This window comes from Schistocerca nitens, chromosome 6, assembly GCF_023898315.1.
Source record: "Schistocerca nitens isolate TAMUIC-IGC-003100 chromosome 6, iqSchNite1.1, whole genome shotgun sequence".
Classification (NCBI taxonomy): domain Eukaryota; kingdom Metazoa; phylum Arthropoda; class Insecta; order Orthoptera; family Acrididae; genus Schistocerca; species Schistocerca nitens.
This window is the reverse complement of record NC_064619.1, coordinates 571,252,186-571,273,032: the sequence shown is the minus strand read 5'-3', so window position 1 is coordinate 571,273,032 and position 20,847 is coordinate 571,252,186. Positions and strand designations below refer to the sequence as shown.

Sequence of the window (20,847 nt, the reverse complement as noted above, 5' to 3'; positions counted from 1 at the left end):
ACTACGCCGTTCTGAGCAACGTCAGAGCACTTTCCAGATGCGTCTACCCACTAACAACTCCACAAAAAAGTCTTACAAAACACGCCAATGACGGCGTGTGACCCTGCTTGGCCAGTGCAGCGACATCAGTGGGAGTTGGACACATATTGTAACTATTAGCGGCCAGATTAGTAATGAAATTGATCCACAGGCAGCACTGCGCTATCATGCTGCTATTAATATTTTATTGTTGATTATACTTCATGTTGGTCCTTTGATGTACTAGGATCGTGCGTTTGGCTTGGCTAGGAAAGTCCCAGTATGTTGTGTTAAAGTGGTGCCCCATACTTCGTTAAGTATTCAAAAACGTCATATTTCAGCTACCTTGAGCTGCTGATAAAATACGCCGAAAGTGTGAAATTTAATGATCAATGCCTCAAACACGGCCATTTCGAGAACATTTCTGCACACAGGCGACATATCATATGCCCCCACACCTACCTATCCCTCAAGCATTAGTTACCATTCCTTAGTCTCTTGGTAAGATCTGTAAATTTAAATCCCCTGAGCGTGTAAGTGGATTCTCTTTTCTTTTGAAATTAGTGCTATACAGATCGCCCTCCGTCAAAGAAAAAGTTCTTAAACTTTTTCTTAGCTAAACACACTCCAAGAAAAAAACGGTGCTCCAGGAAGGTATTATCCAAATGGCACAGAAATCGATAGATGTGATGTACAAGTACAAACAAACGATTACAATTTCAGAAAAAATTGTATGATGTATTGAAGAAAAAGCGCTCAACAAACTGAGCAAGTCAGTAACGAGTTGCCCGCATCTCGTGGTCGTGCGGTAGCGTTCTCGCTTCCCACGCCCGGGTTCCCGGGTTCGATTCCCGGCGGGGTCAGGGATTTTCTCTGCCTCGTGATGGCTGGGTGTTGTGTGCTGTCCTTAGGTTAGTTAGGTTTAAGTAGTTCTAAGTTCTAGGGGACTGATGACCATAGATGTTAAGTCCCATAGTGCTCAGAGCCATTTGAGCCAGTAACGAGTTGGTTCTCCTCTGACCTTTATGCAAGCAATTATTCGGCTTGGCTTGCGGAATATCAGACCAGCTGTGTGGCTGGATTGAAGAGTTTTTAGCAAACAGAACACAGCATGTTGTTCTCAATGTAGAGACGTCTACAGACGTCAAAGTAACCTCTGGCGTGCCACAGGGGAGTGTTATGGGACCATTGCCTTTCACAATATATATAAATGACCTAGTAGATAGTGTCGGGAGTTCCATGCGGCTTTTCGCGGATGATGCTGTAGTATAAAGAGAAGATGCAGCATTAGAAAATTGCAGCGAAATACAGGAAGATCTGCAGCGGATAGGCAGTGCAGGGAGTGGCAAGTGATCCTTAACATAGACAAATGTAATGTAGTGCGAATACATAGAAGGATCCTTTATTGTATGATTATATGATAGCGGAACAAACACTGGCAGCAGTTACTTCTGTAAATTATCTGGGAGTATGCGTGTGGAACGATTTGAAGTGGAATGATCATATAAAATTAATTGCTGGTAAGGCAGGTGCCAGGTTGAAATTCATTGGGAGAGTCCTTAGAAAATGTAGTCCATCAACAAAGGAGGTGGCTTCAAAACACTCGTTCGACCTATACTTGAGTACTGCTCATCAGTGTGGGATCCGTACCAGGTCGGGTTGACGGAGGAGATAGAGAAGATCCGAAGAAGAGCGCCGCGTTTCGTCACAGGGTTATTTGGTAAGCGTGATAGCGTTACGGAGATGTTTAGCAAACTCAAGTGGTAGACTCTGCAAGAGAGGCACTCTGCATCGCGGTGTAGCTTGCTGTCCATCTTTCGAGAGGGTGCGTTTCTGGATGAGGTATCGAATATATTACTTCCCCCTACTTATACCTCCCGAGGGGATCACGAATGTAAACTTAGGGAGATTCGAGCGCGCACGGAGGCTTTCCGGCAGTCGTTCTTCCCGCAAACCAAACGCGACTGGAACAGGAAAGGGAGGTAATGACAGTGGCACGTAAAGTGCCCTCCGCCACACACCGTTGGGTTGCTTGCGGAGTATAAATGTAGACGTAGATGTAGATTGATTGATAGTGTTTCTGGATGTAGTCCTGTCAAATTGGTGGTTTAGATCGACTAAATCCCTAGCTGATTTGAAGGCCCTGTCTTTAATGCTCCAAACGCGCTCAATGGGGGAGCGATCCAGCGACTTTGCTCGCACGAAGACAAACTCTCGCCGTGTGCGGGCGGTCATTATCTTGCAGAAATGTAAGCCCAGGTTGGCTTGCCATGAAGGGGAAGCAAACGGGGCGCATAATATCGTCGACGTACCCCTGTGCCGTAGTGGTGCCGCGGATGACAACCAAATGGATCCTGCTGTGAAAACAAATTGCACCCCGGACCATCACTCTTGGTTGTCAGGCCGTATGATGGTTGACGGTCAAGTCGGTATCCCACTGTTGTTCGGGGCGTCTCCGGACAGATATTCGGCTGAAATCTCATTGACTGGAGTAGAATTGTCTTCAGTTCCTCTTCGAACTGAGCCTCGATGACTAGCGATAACTTTTATGGAGAATACGTAAATAACATGATCATATGAGCCTGTGACACTCTCATCTGGGTATTAATATACAGGACAGTAATAATTGTAACATTAAATTCACGACTTACTTACATCAAATCTAAGGCAGGCGTTATTCGTTGTTCAATTTTTGGCGCAAAATTCTCAGCAGCGAATGAGTAAGTTCCATTGTTGTGCTCTCCGCAAGTTTGCGGTGGGTAGCGAATTCAACGAAGCCAGCTAATCTATCTCTTCAGGTCCGCAGCTCGTGGTCTTGCGGTAGCGTTCTCGCTTCCCGCGCACGGGGTCTCGGGTTCGATTCCCGGCGGGGTTAGGGATTTTCTCTGCCTCGTGATGACTGGGTGTTGTGTGTCTTTCATCATCATTGACCCGACAGTCGCCGAAGTGGCGTCAACTAAAAAGGACTTGCAATACAGCGGCCGAACTTCCCCGAATGGGGCCTCCCGGCCAACAATGCCATACGATCATTTCATTTTCATTTTATCTCTTCAGACATTATTCCGACCAGCGGGCAACGGTGGATTTTTGTCCGCACATTCAGTTATTACTTTAGTTAAACTGAATTCATCGTGTTCCGTAGATACCATCAATAATGAGAACCTTCAGGGATACGGACTGAATCGAGATATATATTAACAAAAGACGAAGAAATAATAGCAACTTAATGTGTATACCGTATTAAGGATGAACTATTACTAAATTGCTTAATGCTATTCATGATGATGACAGCTAAATTTAAATAAGTAAATTAGACATAAAAATGCTGGTGCTCCCTCATTTATAATGGATGGCTTCTGCTTATCTGCTAGTGGCAGATTGATAGTTAGTTGATTACAGTGGTATTTTCCAAAGAAAATATTTGCCACTCGGTTCACAGCTAAGTTTCAGAATTCTCTGGTTATCCTGTATTCATGCTAGGTCAATAAGTATTTTTTCAGTGCTCAAAAAACCATGTCATCTCCACACTAATGCAAATACTGTACCCAGCAGTGAACGCTTCCTAATTAATAGGTTCACTTACAAAACCACTTACTTTCTTTGCCTTACAAATAATACAAACTATCAAGACTCTGCAAAATTCAAAGGTACTGAAAGCCCAACACTCCACATAATAAATGGAAGTTGATAAGTGTCCAAGCAACATACCGGTGTAACCAGTAAAAACATGCCAGTCTAATATTGAGGTTATAATGGGTTGCTTTTTCTGTTTCCTTCTCAGAACTGTCACTGGATGATGTAGCAGCACAGGCGTTTCTTTTCTTCCTCGCTGGCTTCGAAACGTCATCGACGACAATGAGCTTTGCGCTGTACGAGCTGGCCCTCAACCCGGACGTACAGAAGAGACTTCAGGAGGAGGTGGACGCCACGATGCAGAAGAACAGCGGACAGCTGACGTACGAGGCCATCTCGGAGATGTCGTACCTCGACAAGGTCGTCGCAGGTGAGTCGCCAATATCTGCGGCCATTCATCTGAGCTACTATTACAGGTGTTCCTCAGACAAGAGCCAACCACTTCGTCTAATGCAGTGGCTCCCTCTCCGGGGTTAGTTACCCCCTCAGGGGTAAAATGAAATTTTCTGAGGTTTAAAAACAAAACAGTTCAGGTTTGTGTCGGTCACGAAACTAAATTAATTTTAAAGGATTATTACTAGTATCACTTTTCATAACACTGTAATAATGGTTACATAAGTTCAAAATGGCTCTGAGCACTATGGGACTCAACATCTTAGGTCATAAGTCCCCTAGAACTTAGAACTACTTAAACCTAACCAACCTAAGGACATCACACACACCCATGCCCGAGGCAGGATTCGAACCTGCGACCGTAGCAGTCCCGCGGTTCCGGACTGCAGCGCCAGAACCGCTAGACCACCGCGGCCGGCGGTTACATAAGTTCCCAATAACTAAATTTGTTTTTCAAATACTAACATTAATATGTGAAACAATGTGGTGGATGTTACAACTCCGCGCGGTTTGAGGCGCCATGTCACGGATTGCGCGGCCCCTCCCGCCAGAGGTTCGAGTCCTCCCTCTGGCGTGTGTGTGTGTGTGTGTGTGTGTGTGTGTGTGTGTGTGTATGTGTTTTGTTCTTCGCATAAGTTAGTTTAAGTAATGTGTAAGTCTAGGGACCGATTACTTCAGCAGCTTGGTCCCTTAGGAATTCACACATTTCTACATTTTGAACATTTGGATGTTAGAGCTTGTGAAACGAATATATAAACACCATGTTCTTCACGTAATCCACCCACCACATACATACTCTGTTCTTTGTACCATCATTCTACGACGGTAAAATGGAGACAAACAGACCATGAATGCTTAAATATCCCACGCAAATGGCTTCTCTGAGTTGTAGATAGTTCCCACAATGGATCAGACGTTGTTTCATTGTTTACTTCGCAATAGATAAATGAAGTAATTGGCAGTGCGACACAACAGTAACTATGTAATAGCTACTAAATTGCTCTGGTTGCCTACACACTATTATCATTCTCATTACCATCTTATTATTGGTGGCAATGACTGGACACAAAAGGGTTGCCAGCCCTAAGTTTTCCACTACCCGCTATTTCAGAAGTACGGATTCCAGCAGTCAAGTGATTTACAAACAATAAGTGTAGAGTCCTCATTCTAATTTGTTTAGTTTTAAATGGGGGTGTGACGTCGGGACGAAGCAGATGACGTTTTGGGGAGGAGTGTTGCAGAGAAAGCATGTCTTGTAACAATTATCTACCCTCAATGCAGATAGTTAGCGTTCCTCTCTCAGAAGGTGTTTTTGGCAACACTCGCATCCCATTAAGAATTGTATCATTCTGTACAAAAAAAGTTGTTAGAAATAAGCAGTACCAATTGTCTCAGTGACTCAGTAGTTCATTGTTTAATAAAACACTACAAAAACGAAATATCATTTCTCTTTCGTGATTTTAAAAATAAAAATGTTGAAAGAAAGTTCTTTTTCATTCTACAGTTACACATCAATGTCAGTTATCATGATAGCAGGGGGTAGTTTTATGTCTAGGATACTAAGACCTGATTACACTCAGAGATAATGGTCTCAGATAGGCCACTGGTCTAATAACCACTGGTCTAATAACGCCATGTAGAAAAAATTTCAAATAACATTCAAACAGTAATGGGAGCTTTGGCACTGTGTTGGATGCGTACAGTTTGTTCAAACCTCATTAGTGTTACCCTACTGTGACAGATTTTGATAACACAGTCATAATGATAGCTTGTAACAGTTATTCATAACACAAACAATTACAACAATATCAAGTTATTATACATGAATTTGTCCTTCATTTATGTACCAAGTCTTACAAAACTAGCACTGAATATAACTAAAACGGTTGTCACTATTTTTGTGTCCACCTAATAAGATACTACTTACTGAGTCTGTCTACATCAAAGTAGATAAACTGTAATATTATCGGATGAGATTCACCAGAACCATGAAAACACTAATCTTTTTCCTCCTATTACTCCAAAAGAATCATCTGTCTGAATAGCATTGCTGTCTTTGGCAAATCAAAAGTCGGGACAGTACAGTAGTAGCGCAAACTGCATTATAGGGGTTTTATTAGTGTGGGTTGCATACACTCAGGGGCAAATGTGATTGATTTATGACCCCCTCCCATTAATCCACTGTTCTGTCTATGGTTTATGGGCCACCTGAGGGGGTCATAAACCACTTAGCAGAACAACAGGTTAAGAGGAGAGGGAGGGGTTCATAAATCGATCAAGTTTGCCCCTGAATGAATGCAAGCCACACTAACAGAAACACCTAGAACACAGGCTGCCCTGCTACTTATTAGAAGTCAGAATGTAATTGGGGTCGAAAATATGTACAGCTGAACTGAAAGCATGATGTGTTTTGCTCAGTCACCACTGTAGTTGTTTCCCACAACATCACTCCATGTTTCCAATAATGGACAAGTGCAGTAAATCATGGCTGACTAGTAGCATGAGCTCTACAAAATTGGGACAGATGGCATCCCTACGTCTGAATGTTAGTTGCATTTGATTATGGTTCACCAGAAATGCACGTAACATCACTGCTGGCGAAAAACTTATGCAGCTCCACTTAAATAAATGCAATAAGCAGTAATCTCACATTATCCTATTTTTGTAATACTAAAAATTGACCTATAACTTTATTACCTAGTGAAAAACTCAACTGGGATAGTGCCTCAAAGTTTGGAATACGTTTTATTGTGTTTCTATTCATTGTTGTCATGCTGGATGACTTCAAAGTTGAAAAGTGTTTAAAATATCCAAAAAAGACTGGAACTTTTTCCAGTACAAGGTTAAATATGCGCCAAGCCAACAGTATGTATGAATTATCACACATGCTCATAGGGGTACCCTACCATCATCGCTGCTGAAATAACGAAGACATTTTTGGTCGATCAGCTTGAACTTCAGGTGTTTCAAATCAGTTTCATATTTTTCTTAGCACTGTGGAACTTTCTATAATCCCCAGATCGTGCTAGTGATCGTATGCTGCAACCTAGATATTCTATTTTTATGATGGTAGGTAGCAATACATCATTACTTTTGTCTCAAGAAAAGTCTCTAAATTTTTGCCATTGCCCTTTACAGATTTTCAGTTAAAACAGAAAGCCAAAAGAAAAAAAAACATTAAAAACATTACATTTTCATAATTTTATAAATAACTTTTCTAAACGATTTCTTTCAAAATCACCACACCACAAATAACCTATGTAATAACGACTGTTTTTGAATGCACAAAACAATTATTTTCTCCATGATTATTTCTTAATTATTAAATGTAATGAATGTGCCTTCATGGCTGAGAATGCGCACAGAATGGAAATATCCATGTGACGCTATTTCCACTTGAGTGGCAATATCCACTGCCCTCTATGTAATCACCACCCAGATTGCATCATCTATCAGATCCTTCTACAAGATGACGAATACCTCTTTGCAAAATCCTCCTGCATGGGAGATCTGGAATTTAATGTGCACAGAAAATGTATTAGCCTAATTACTTAGTTACAATCTCACGCAAAATGCTCCAAGAAGCCTAAGGAAAGTTGTCTGACAATTGAGGTTTCATGAAACGCCGGTTTTTAAGGATATTTTTCGGTCAATTTTCTGTTCTAGTTCGTTGCTCATTGCAGATGATCACTTCGTTCTTCCACTCCTAAGTAAACAACGCAATTGACACACAACATCTTCTTCACTCATCACATCTGGTCCACATACATCACGAGTTTTGCAACGAATTTCGACTGATTTGAGATATTTTTCGACACTAAAAACCATATTATAGAGGGAATTTCATAAATATCGGGATTTACAATTGCAGTTCTCATTTCTAACGTCTGGTGTAGGCGAAGATAAACAGTCCAGCTTTCTCGTTGTTATTACTCTGCACAAACTGACCTTCTACATGAGCCAGTGCAATGTGTAGCAGCCATTTACAGGCGAAGGAAGATTCCAGCTGAAGGAGCCTCATAATTTACCATCTGGTATGTGTAGTAGCGCTGCAAGCAAAGCGCAAACGTAATCTGTGGGCGCAGAGGGCGCCGATTGAATAGACAGACAGAATATCGTAGAGAGACAGCATTGCGATGATGGTGAGGTAAACTGAACAATCCGCCACTACGTTTTCTGTCGATAAAATATACGGAGATGCTGCTGGATAGGGTCAAGTAACTTCAAAGTAACATACAACTGTTAATGTTCACCAATAGCAGTTACGAAAGAAGTTCTAATTATTGTCTACAAAAAAATGGTTCAAATGGCTCTGAACACTATGGGACTTATTAATTTCTGAGGTCATCAGCCCCCTAGAACTTAGAACTACTTAAACCTAACTAACCTAAGCACATCACACACATCCATGCCCGAGGCAGGATTCGAACCTGCGACCGCAGCAGTCACGCGGTTCCGGACTGAAGCGCCTAGAACCGCACGGCCACCGCGGCCGGCTATTGTCTACCAATACTTGATATATGAGGAGCACTGAATAAGTAATGCTACACTTTTTTTTCCTCGGTCGGTTTCGGTTGAAAGAATGCAGAATTTGTAGTCTGTTGTCGTAGACCATTCCTGCTCCAGCCCTGTAGTTTCATAAAGTTCCGATGGGTGGCACCGCTATACATAGACTTTAAAATGGCGTCTCTGATGGAGGTGCGTTCCAAGCAGAGAGCTGTCACTGTGTTTCTTATGGCGGAAAACCAGAGCATCACAGCTATTCGTAGACACTTGCAGAATGTGTATGGAGACCTGGCAGTGAACAAAAGCACGATGAGTCGTTGGGCTAGGCGTCTATTATCATCGTAACAAGATCGCGCAAACCTGTCCAATGTCCTGTGTGCCGACTAGCCGCACACAGCTGTGACTGTTGCAGTGTTGAACATGCAGACGCACCCATTCAAGGCCATCCATTGATCACAGTCAAACACCTCGCTGCTCAACTGGACATCTCTGTTGTGTGGTGCTGTTATTCTCGATTGGTTCAAATGGCTCTGAGCACTATGGGACTCAACTGCTGAGGTCATTAGTCCCCTAGAACTTAGAACTAGTTAAACCTAACTAACCTAAGGACATCACAAACATCCATGCCCGAGGCAGGATTCGAACCTGCGACCGTAGCGGTCTCGCGGTTCCAGACTGCAGCGCCTTTAACCGCACGGCCACTTCGGCCGGCTGTTATTCTCGTCCACCAGTTTGGGTACTCAGAGTTGTAAGACCACTGCATTCCTTGCCGCCTAACAGAAGACTATAAAGAGCAACGAAGGGCCATCTGTGAGGAGCTGCTTGCACTTTTTTTTCGAGTCTGAGCGTGACAATTTATATCGAACATTGTCACAAGCGGTGAAGTATGGGTTCATCACTTAGAACCAGAGAGAAAACAGCAATCCTTGACGCCACACAACCTCTCCCTCCAAAGAAACAGTTCAAAACCGCACCTTCAAGTGGTAGAGTCATGGCGACGGTCTTCTGGGACTGTGATGGGGGTTATTCTGTTTTATGTGCGTCCTCACGGTGCAACTATCGACTCTGAAGTAACTGTACTATCCTCAGAAACCTAAAGAAACGGCTTCAGTGTGTACGTCGCCAATAAACTGCTAACCAACTTCTCCTTCTCCATGACAACATAAGACCTCACACAAGTCTACACAACCAAGGGAAGCTCACGAAACTTATTGGAATTTTCTTCTTCATCCGCCCTACAGCCCGGATGTTTGCATCTTGCGACTTCTGACTATTTGGCCCAATGAAAGATGCACTCCAAGGAAGCAGTGTGTGAATGATGGGAGGATTACTTACGCAGCAACACGCTGGCTTTGACGTCGACTAGTAGAGTGGTAGCATGCGGGCATACCGGCCCTCCCAGTGATGTGGCCTAAGGCCATTGCATTCAATACAGATTATGTTGGAAAACAGGGTTCTGTAGCCAAAAGAGTGTGGAATAGTATTGTGTATTATAATCCTGCATAAAACAATCTGCTTTCAGAAAAAAGTGGTACATTACGTATTGAACGCCCTTGTGCAACGAGTGTGAGCAATTTGTGTTTATAGACGTCGCATTCAATGCATTCACCAACAAGTATTGATTAAATTCTCCACTACTGTCGCATCACCGAGGCCATTTAGTTCAGTACTGAATGCCAAGACCCGATGGACAACTCCTTCTTTGACCACTTTCGCCACAGAAAACACTGGGCCAATGTTGAAATGTCATATGAAAATATGACTACTTCGCTTCGAAGTTTTGGTCATACAGGCAGCATTCTTTATGTCAAATGCCGTGAAAAAGTGCTGTTCAAAGCAAATATGTGACTGAAAATCCCGGTGAGAGACATATCATGGAGACAGAACTGGCAAATCCTGTCCATACCCATTGAACTGTCACTGTGTCCGGAGTACCTAGTCCTGCGCAGTGGTTCCATCTCAAAGGTGACGACGACAGTAAGGAACAAACAGAGATATGTCGTGAACTACAGAAATTTCCAGCAGTGTTTCAGTTCGGAAGTGGAAATTATTCAGCTTACTCAACTAGGGCTGAGACATGGCTTTACCCTACCGCCACATCATTCAGTCTGTAGAGTGAGCAAGCAGTACTGGGAAACAAGGGCAAATTTTCCCAGGAATAAAACAGCTCAGAAAAAAGAAACAGAAGGTTCTAAGATTTGCCGATGATTCTACAATACTATCACAAACGGCAAGGGACTTTGTCAATGACTTTACAATACTATCACAAACGGCAAAGGACTTAAAGGTCTGTCAGACGGAAACAGTTATTCCAGCTGAAGATGTACATAGATGTCAGTACTGAAAACGGAGCATTGCGACGTGTGATTTCAAAAAGCATTTTTCAAAATTAATGACCAATTTAAGTTTTGGAAAAACTATAGAAATTTCGAAAAAGCGTCGCGAAATTTATGGTGTCATCCTAAGAACTAGGTCAAACTTGGTACCTCATGACAGAATGATCTCCATGAGGTAGCAACGAATGAGAGACACCAGCACAGCCACACTCTCAGGACGTGTCAGAAGGTTACTTGCGTCAGAACGCAGTGACGCTCAGCCCACTCTGCAGTCATCGCTTACGACGACATCATCATCTTAGTCAGATGCAGCAGTGCGAGCTGTATTAGAATCCACAACTGTATACTGAAGTTTACGGTCAATTGTATGTTGAGAGGAGACTATCATTTTGTACTGCATCAAGTGATACATTATGGAGTTCAGCGACAGTAACAAATACATGTGTCATTCCTGTGGACAAGTATTGTTTCCAAGTAAAGTATTTCAGATTGTTCAAGTTCTAATAGAGTGCTCTAATATTTGGTGTGTGTTGCAGTATCTGCTCAATCTCCTCCAGAAGTAAATCTAGGCTTGCTACGACACACTATAGTGTCGAAGCGAATGTGTCAAGTGTTTCTTTATCTGGTTCATTTAGTTTACCATTGGGATGGGCGTTATGTCTCTAGACATTACATCGCCAGAACAAATACAAGAAGGACCACTACCTTCCATCAAGGATTGGTCTCTCCGGTGTTGGCTAAGGTTTTGGTGGGGTTCATGAAATTTGTCTATGTCATTATGTGTGTACTGGACCTTTCCAAACTCCAATGTACCACTTCCACTATGAGTTTGAAAAACCAGATTTTACCGATCCTGAGTTACTTTCGATTAATGGCTGTGTTCCATATCAAGTAACAACGTACGATCCCAAAGCATTCGAACGGTCGGATATGCAGAGGATAATCCTTACAGCACGACTTGTCAAAACAAGAAGGTTATTAGCCTGACAAAGGACGAGGTGAACTGTCATAGATTGTGGAATTTGTGAGGCTGAGGTCGAAAATGTATGTATACCATACAGATATAGAAGCCACCCAAAGGTGGGCTAAGATTGTACATTGTGCGGCGTCAAAGGGGATTTATCAGTCGAAGATTACAAGAGATGCCTGCTAAAGGATGGTGGCGCTGCTCTGCAAGTGCACCAAGTAGTCTATACATCGTTAGGTCATGAGGTCCCTACTGCACTGCAGCTGAAAGTTGGACTGTCACGTCATGACAACAAACAGTTCATCTGAGGGAAAGTGATCAGCACTTCTTATATTCACACTATTCACTTTTATGATAGCGTGAAAGAGAAAAAGAGTGGATGTACGCTACTGGCCATTAAAATTGCTGCACCACGAAGATGGCGTGCTACAGACACGAAATTTAAACAACAGGAATAAGATACTGTGATATGAAAATTATTAGCTTTTCAGACCATTCACACAAGGTTGGCGCCGGTGGCGACAACTCCAACGTGCTGACATGTGGAAAGTTTCCAACCGATTTCTCATACACAAACAGCAGTTGACCGGCGTTGCCCGGTGAAACGTTGTTGTGATGCCTCGTGTAAGGAGGAGAAATGCGTACCATCACCTTTCCGACTTTGATAAGGGTCGGATTGAAGACTGTTAGCAGAATATGGAATCGGTGGGTTCAGGAGGGTAATACGGAACGCCGTGCTGGATACCAACGGCCTCGTATCACTAGCAGTCGAGATGACAAGCATCTTATCTGCATGGCTGTAACGGATCGTGCAGCCACGTCTCGACCTCTGCGTCAACAGATGGGGACGTTTGCAAGACAACAACCATATGCACGAACAGTTCGACGACGTTTGCAGCAGCATGGACTATTAGCTCGGAGACCATGGCTGCGGTTACCCTTGACGCTGCATCACAGACAGGAGCGCCTGCGATCGTGTACTCAACGATGAACCTGGGTGCACGAATTGCAAAACGTCATTTTGTCGGATGAATCAAGGTTCTGTTTACAGCATCCTGATGGTCGCATCCGTGTTTGGCGACATCGCGGTGAACGCACATTGGAAGCGTGTATTCGTCATCGCCATACTGGCGTATCACCCAGCGTGATGGTATGGGGTGCCATTGGTTACACGTCTCATTCGCCTCATGTTCGCATTGACGGCACTTTGAGCAGTGGACGTTACATTACAGAACTGTGGTATCGTGTTGAAGCTGCATGGGCAGCTGTACCTGTACACGCCATCAAGGCTCTGTTTGACTCACTGCCCAGGTGTATCAAGGCCGTTATTACGTGCAGAGGTGGTTGTTCTGGGTACTCATTTCTCAGGATCTATGCAACCAAATTGCGTGAAAATGTAATCACATGTCAGTTCTAGGATGATATATTTGTCCAATGGATACCCGTTTATCATCTGCATTTCTTCTTGGTGTAGCGATTTTAATGGCCAGTAGTGTATTTACACTGTATGGGGTGGGGGTGGGGATATTTGAATGGACTATTGACACAGACGTGTCTATGTGTATGCCTATATATACTAAGTACTACATACTTGTCGGTGTGATCGTGGTTTTTTCTTCATCTGCTGCAAATATCACCAGTTAATCTTACTTAACCAATAGGAAATGCAGTAATATCTCTCTGCTGTATCTCCATTTGTATATAAGTTTTCTAATAGAGTTAAGAACAATTATATGGTAAAGTACCTTCGCTAAACAATGTTTTTTAAAGTTTCTTGGTAAACCAGAATTTTGTTATATGCATTTTGTTATTTACAAAGAGAAAGACCCTGGCGTTTCCGCAACTGTTTGCAGACCTTGAATGAATGAAGAAACACAACTGGGATAATAAGCAGAGGGAGGGGGAACTTGATCCCTATTGACCCAATGACCTCAGTGCACAAGAACAGTAGCTCTTTGTGCCAGTACTAGGCATGCGATTTGGTGATCTTGTCTTTGTGGTCGGGGGGGGGGGGGGGCTGGGGGGAGGATTATAGGAGGAGGGTCCGCAACTCGTGGTCGTGCGGTAGCGTTCTCGCTTCCCGCGCCCGGGTTCCCGGGTTCGATTCCCGGCGGGGTCAGGGATTTTCTCTGCCTCGTGATGACTGGGTGTTGTGTGATGTCCTTAGGTTAGTTAGGTTTAAGTAGTTCTAAGTTCTAGGGGACTGATGACCATAGATGTTAAGTCGCATAGTGCTCAGAGCCATTTGAACCATTTGAAGAGCGACAGAATCTAAACATTATATTGATAGCATTAATAACACTGCCGTTAGAATGTGCCCACGGTTTTATTCTTGCTAAAGAACCAACCTTACTGTTCGATTACTGAATTTTTATGGACATGATCTTGTACTTACAGAGACACTGAGGAAGTATCCTCCGGGTGCAATACTTGTTCGCAAATGCAATCGCCAATACCAGTTTCCGAATGGCGGCCTTGAACTCGACGAAGGGATCCCCGTTATCATACCGACCTACGCAATGCACCATGACCCCGAGTACTTCCCAGAACCTGACCGTTTCGATCCGGAGAGGTTCTCGGATGAGCAAAAGGCAAAGAGACACCCCTACGTCTACTTGCCGTTCGGGGAAGGTCCCCGCAACTGCATTGGTAAGTCCAGATATCTTCGTTTTTTTTCTGTGATTCAAGCATGTCAGAATATAACTAGATGGAGAAATGTATCTTCAGATTTAGGGTTTAACGTGTCATTGATGATTAGGACTCATTAGCTGGGAATGACGACGGGTAGGGATGGGAACTGGCCGTTGTTGAAGGGCGAGTGGTTATATTTCATTTCAGTTTTCTCCTGATGCTTACTGTCCACCTCGCACCAAGGGCCAATAAACTACTGAGGTAGGTGTTCTGGTAATAGTCGTAACCGAGTTACTTGCTCCAGTTGCCCACATTTCCAGTTCCTCATAGCAGGAATAAAACTACCACTTAATAGCTAGTGTGAGATTAAAGGAAGTAGCCACTGAAATTAAGTAACTAAATTTTTGGACAGAATCCGTATATTAAAATTTCCTTCGTCTCACATGCACAAAATAACATTTCAGCTAATTTGTTTTCTTCTTCCAGAACCTACCACAGTTCAGAATCAAAATCCTGTTCACAATTCTACAAATCCTATCTCTATTAGCCAGCAGGCGGGTCAGTCAAAGGTAGTTTAGCTCAACAAATGGAAAGTTTAATACTCAACTCGACATCCGATTTTAATATGGACGCCACAAACACTCGCTAAACTGGAACTGATGAAGCAAATAACTATCGAACATTCACACGAGAGTTCAGTTTTATACAACGATAATCAAGTACGACCAGAGACGCTTTCACGAGAACTTTAAGTTCTGTCGCATATAGCCATTCGAGGCTCACGCTCACAGTTGCAACTACCGTCACAGATGGACACATCACGAGGTTCGAGCCAACTGGCACACTCTTCCTGACCGACTTCACTCACTCACTCTTGACTTCTGAAGGTGTCTCTGGACCTTGTTCCGCGTAGTTTGAACATTCATAATACCTAGCCTACATATAATCTGGGATTGGGAAATTTAAACATCGCGTTTCTTTATTTGTATTTTCTTGTTGTCACCCAATTTTGTAAAACTGCTCTTGCTACTTGCCACAGAATTGCTGTTCAAGTAGGATGTCCGGCCATCGAGTGGTCGGTCGCCGGTGGACAGGGTTGCCCAGGTTGGCAATGTACCTATTCTCTGAGTGTTGCGCCAATGCGTAAAATTGGTGAGCTGTCTATTTAGATCTGTCTTGAAGGAATGGTATGCCTGCTATCTCATGCACTTCTCTAGTGCTCGGTTCTCACCTTGGGAGATGTAGTGCAAGGTAAGTCCACTAATCTAAAGGTTTAACAACATGTGTGATCAATTATTACACCTACCATAAACACGTAAGTAATACGTATCGTTCCTTGAAGTGTGTATACGTTTTTCTGGCGGACTCCGTAATAAATAAATTGTCAAAGAATAAGTGACAAATTGGGATCCTAATAACAATAACCTTCAGCAGAAAAGTAAAGCAGGGCAGCTTATTTCATGGCAGTGCGTCGATATCTTTATTGACTGCACTGTAAAATGCCACCCTTAATTGTGAGAGGAGAGAAACATTTTAGTTACCACTGATGCTGAGTGAGGAAACTATACAGTATCTCAAATTCTGACTATGGTTGGACAGTGCTAATAGCGAATTCTCAATCATACCATAGGAGCAATTTAATAGTTTGGGCCTCCACCATTCGCAAGTACGAAGACGAGTGAAACAAGAAAACTTCAATTACAGTTAATGAAAGTTCACTTAACCATTTAGCTGCTCCGTATTATGAGATACTCAGCTTTGATATCCTCTGGGGGTCCTTGCGTCCCTCTAGTATATTTTTGAAATAAAACACAGAGTAGAAAACTTTAATTACCAAGTACATAGGTGCAATATTCATTGGCCGTCTGACAGCCTCCGAAAGACTCTCACACAAACTTGCTTCTGAAAGACAATAATCCAGACTGACCACGTGGTTCATACGTCTCTTCCTTTGGTATAAAACAAAACAATCGAATACTTTAGTGAACGTAAGATTCACAAAATAACAGTTAAAAGTCATGAAACGATTTTAGTTACTTGCATCAAAAAATTACCCTGCATGTTCTGATAATCAATTTGGAAACGTTTGCTTAATTTCGTATATAATTTCAGTGAATGTACAGTACAACAATTCAAATTATTTTACTTAATTATAAACAAATTACTTCGAATGAAATATTATTAACAGTATTCGGTTTGTTCTCAAGTAGAACTACCATTTTAAATTACCATAATGAATAAAAATCGTAGCTTTTCAGAAATATGAGAGAGGTAAACATGTGGTGCAAAATGACTGGATATCACGAAATTTCAAAGTTGGATTGTTAACGAACGGCTTATTCCCCTTAGCTGCTAATATAAATCGCGTAATGTATTAAAGTGAAATTTAATCTGAGATAATAAATTCATTTGTACTAATTGTTAAAGGGCAGTTTACTACTGGAACTGGGTATAGACATAACAGTATAAAGTCCAGAAAGTTAAAAATTCGTGCTAAAGTGACCTCTCCAGAGGCTGTTAATATGAGGAAGGAATTTCAGATAGGGGTGGGTAGGTAGGCTCATTTCAGTTGCCCCACGCCACAGCGGCGTATCCAAGAACATGTCGTATAAAGGCCAGATACAATGTTACCCCCTGATGTGTGGGTAGAGTCGAACTGGGATTTAATGGGGGTATAGCGTTTCCATGCGTCCCAGTGCTTTCCCCCTGCCCTCTCGGACGTGCGGTTCCCACGTTAGATGTACATCGGGGTGTCACGCCTAGTTATTTTCCGGACACACTGGCTCTGTACGCTCTGCTGGGGTTGCTACTATATCATCGGTGCGGACAGTAAACGAAACACTCGCTTTTCGACCGCCAGCGTACTTTACTACACGCTTGAAAAGCACCGTTCTTGGCGCATTAATTTCTGATAAGACTTCTAGTTGGACTGCCTTGTTTTTTCTACAGTAAATGATTGGTTCAAGAACATGCTACTTAACTTATGAATCTCTGTTCCGATAAATGAAGCTTGTGTGATTTTTTAGCCTTTGTCCACTGAAATACGCTTTCCATGTCTGCTGTACTCATTTACAAAACATTAGTTTCTTTGACGTTTGATACATATTTATTATTTTATAACCATAATATAGTGCTGTAATATCTAAGCCATAACTTAATTCAAAAGGGTTACATTTTATTAATTTTTCTGTGCTGCAGGCCAAAATTTACTTATTTTGGCTGACAGCTTGGGGGGGGGGGGGGGTACTTTATGCTCACCTTTTGAAAATATTGTAATATGGTGAGTTACTTTATATATTAACATTCCGCAAGAAATATTTTTTTTTGTTTTTAATGAATTCTCCTACCATATTCCATCTATGTTTTAAATTTTTCACTTAAACTGAATCCAAAATTTTAGCTCTCAGTGGTAGTTACTTTTCCTGGTGAATTTTGTGTTCAAAATTTCTGTGCTCAGGCCCTTACTCAGATAACAGTATCCATCTAAAAAGTATGTTGAGATTAAAAGTGAATAACAATGAACGAAATTTGCATTTTTTTATACTTTTTGATGGTCATCATAAAGTCTTTAGTACATGTTATTGAAAGTGCGTTGATGTTGCTAAGCGTGTGCTAAAAGTTATTTTCAGCTTCTGCCACCTCCTTACAAATCAGTATTTCTTTAAAAATTGTCTTGTGAATATAATTCAACAACAAATTTTTTTTAGGGTGATCACGAAGCACTCCCCTGCCCCCTCACTATTGCATATTATGGAAAATACCTCGATATTACTAGTGTTAGTGCTCGTCCAGTGTTCCCTATAAATTTCTGACTAAGGAATGGAAGGTCTTTCTTTTATTCTTGCTTAAGAGGCTATGTGAGACACGTGGAAGAGTAAATTAATATATATTTGATTACCTTGAGAGTTATGTTGTTCCACTTCACTTTCCAGTACAAGTATTGGAACAACGCTTTTGCATTTACTGAGATGTATTTTTTGATAGCAAGAAGGTATACAAAGTATTTCCTTTTTCCCTATGGCACTTTTGATTGAATAATGTATTATCATTTTACATATATTTTTGACGAAGATGTGACAATGGCAATGAACTTGATATTATTCTTCTCTTCCAGGTATGCGACTGGGCCTTCTGCAGGCCAAGATAGGACTAGCATATCTTACATCCAAGTATGAGGTGCAGTGCTGTGAACATACCACAGTGCCTATTGAGTTCAATAAGGTATCCTTCATCCCTATGCCTGCTGGTGGAGTACAGCTGCGCTTAGCCAAAAGGGCTTAGGCACAACAAAATTCATGTACCATAATTTTTTAATTTAATGGTTGTAAGAGGTGAAGACTGCTTGTTTGGCTTTAATTTCCCACCTTATATACATATTCTACCTAATAAAAGATTACATGTCCATTGCTTTTATTCCAATTAGTATATATAACAACATGCAATAAATAATTACTGTTTCTTTTTATTGCATTTTTTTTTGTCTTCACCTATAACACTTTCACCTTCTTTTAGATGTATTGAAAAGGTTGCTAGAGTCAAAGGAAATGATTTAAGAAAATTGTACTTACATAGCTTTCCTAAGACAATTTTTAAAAAGACATGTAAAAGATTTAGAGTAGCGGCAAATATTAACAGTAAGGTCTGTATACAGTTTATATTACCTTCTTCATAAACGTCAGTCTTCTTCGTGGTTTGCTTAGAATCATGCATAACATGATCCATGAATTTCCTACGGGGTATTTCTGCCTTTCCACACCATTATGTCCTATGAACAGCAAATTTGTGGGACTTACACATGTCACTGAGGTCATTCTGCATTGTTCTTCATGTGAGCATTCTACCGAATTACAGTGGAGGTAGAGAGAGAGAGAGAGAGAGAGATGAGGTCCCATACTCCAAGGAGCTTAGGGAATGATGCGGGCGACCCGCACCGCTGACTAGGCAAGGTCGTAGTGGAGGTGATTTGCCATTGCCTTCCTCCGACCGTAACGGGGATGAATGATGATGATGATGAAGACAACATAAAAACACCCAGTCATCTCGAGGCAGGGAAAATCCCTGTCCCCGCCGGGAATCGAACCCGAGACCCCGTGCTGGGGAAGCAAGAACGCTACCACAAGACCATGAGCTGTGGACTCAGTTGACGTAGAGGTAATGATAAATGTGTTTCTTGGATGATCTGACATCGTATTTGAAAGTCAAAAGATACATTTTTTTTGTTGCAAGTCTTAGGAATTCTTCCTCATTTTCACAAAAATTTAGTTATGGAATATGAATGACATTAGATTCAATGAAACTCTTTATTTCAGCCATTATCCATTGATGTGAAACATATTTAATCCAAGAACATTCAGTATAATTTGACTCTGGTAAACACAATCATCAATATCATCAAATTGGAAGAATGTTTGTCTTAATTATTTGGCCATTAATGTGTGAAATGTGTGTGAAATCTTATGGGACTTAACTGCTAAGGTCATCAGTCCCGTAAGCTTACACACTACTTAACTTAAATTATCCTAAGGACAAACACACACACACCGATGCCCGAGGGAGGACTTGAACCTCCACTGGGCCATTAATGGACTGTTTATAATCACCATTGTATGAGAAAAAGCTTCGTTGTTTTTCACAAGCAATTTTTTCGAGGGGTGGGGGATGCTGGTGTGCTCTGGTGGAAGGCTGTCACCTCAAGATGGTAACATTTTGTATTTACAGTCTAATTACAAATAAACATTCTTTCACTATGCTTGAAGCTTACACTATTTGGAAAAAAATCTTTCACAAAAAGTCCTATACATAATGGCAATGCTAATGAACATATTCAAAACTAGCTATCCACATTCGTATTGATTACCAGTAGTCGTGGTGTTGAAATCAAAAGTGATGCACAGGATGTGAACATATTATTTTCACACCTGGAAAGAAATTTTCACATAATTTTCCTACTACTGCACCAGTCTGTGACTGTGGCTCTTAACTCACAAATGGAATAAACATCCTCATATTTGACTAATAGTTGAAAGTACTCAAAGTGGAATGTTTCAGATGATACTTACAGAATTCCAAACATTTTTTACACTGGATTGAGAATCTATCAAGTGGTGAATAGCCCCAGGATTACTGTAAAAGAACTCAGGTAAATCCCATTCATGATTGACAAAAGGTGCAAGAATGTATCCACAGAATTACAGACACACATACATAACAACCATCTGTTGAATTATTCTAGAATATTTCCTGGCCACAAACATCATCTGATTTCTGAATAATAATAATCTTTATGAAAGAATTAGCATGTTTTCTTGAAAAAGAACTTCTTGTGTGATACACAGTTCACATTTCTTACATGCGATGTTTTGC

The 20,847-nt window shown here is 41.7% G+C and overlaps 1 protein-coding gene across 2 annotated transcripts in view; it reads left to right on the top strand.

Annotated features, from left to right (window-relative positions):
- Positions 1 to 18,949, top strand: part of LOC126262963 (probable cytochrome P450 6a13) — a 104,680-nt gene extending 85,731 nt beyond the window's left edge. For both annotated transcript variants that reach the window (XM_049959912.1, XM_049959911.1), the window contains exons 6-8: positions 3,800 to 4,021; positions 14,251 to 14,502; positions 18,599 to 18,949. In XM_049959912.1, coding sequence (XP_049815869.1) covers positions 3,800 to 4,021; positions 14,251 to 14,502; positions 18,599 to 18,765 — 641 coding nt within the window. In that variant the 3' untranslated portion in view covers positions 18,766 to 18,949. The remainder of the gene's footprint in view (positions 1 to 3,799; positions 4,022 to 14,250; positions 14,503 to 18,598) is intronic.
- Positions 18,950 to 20,847: the final 1,898 nt, after the last annotated feature.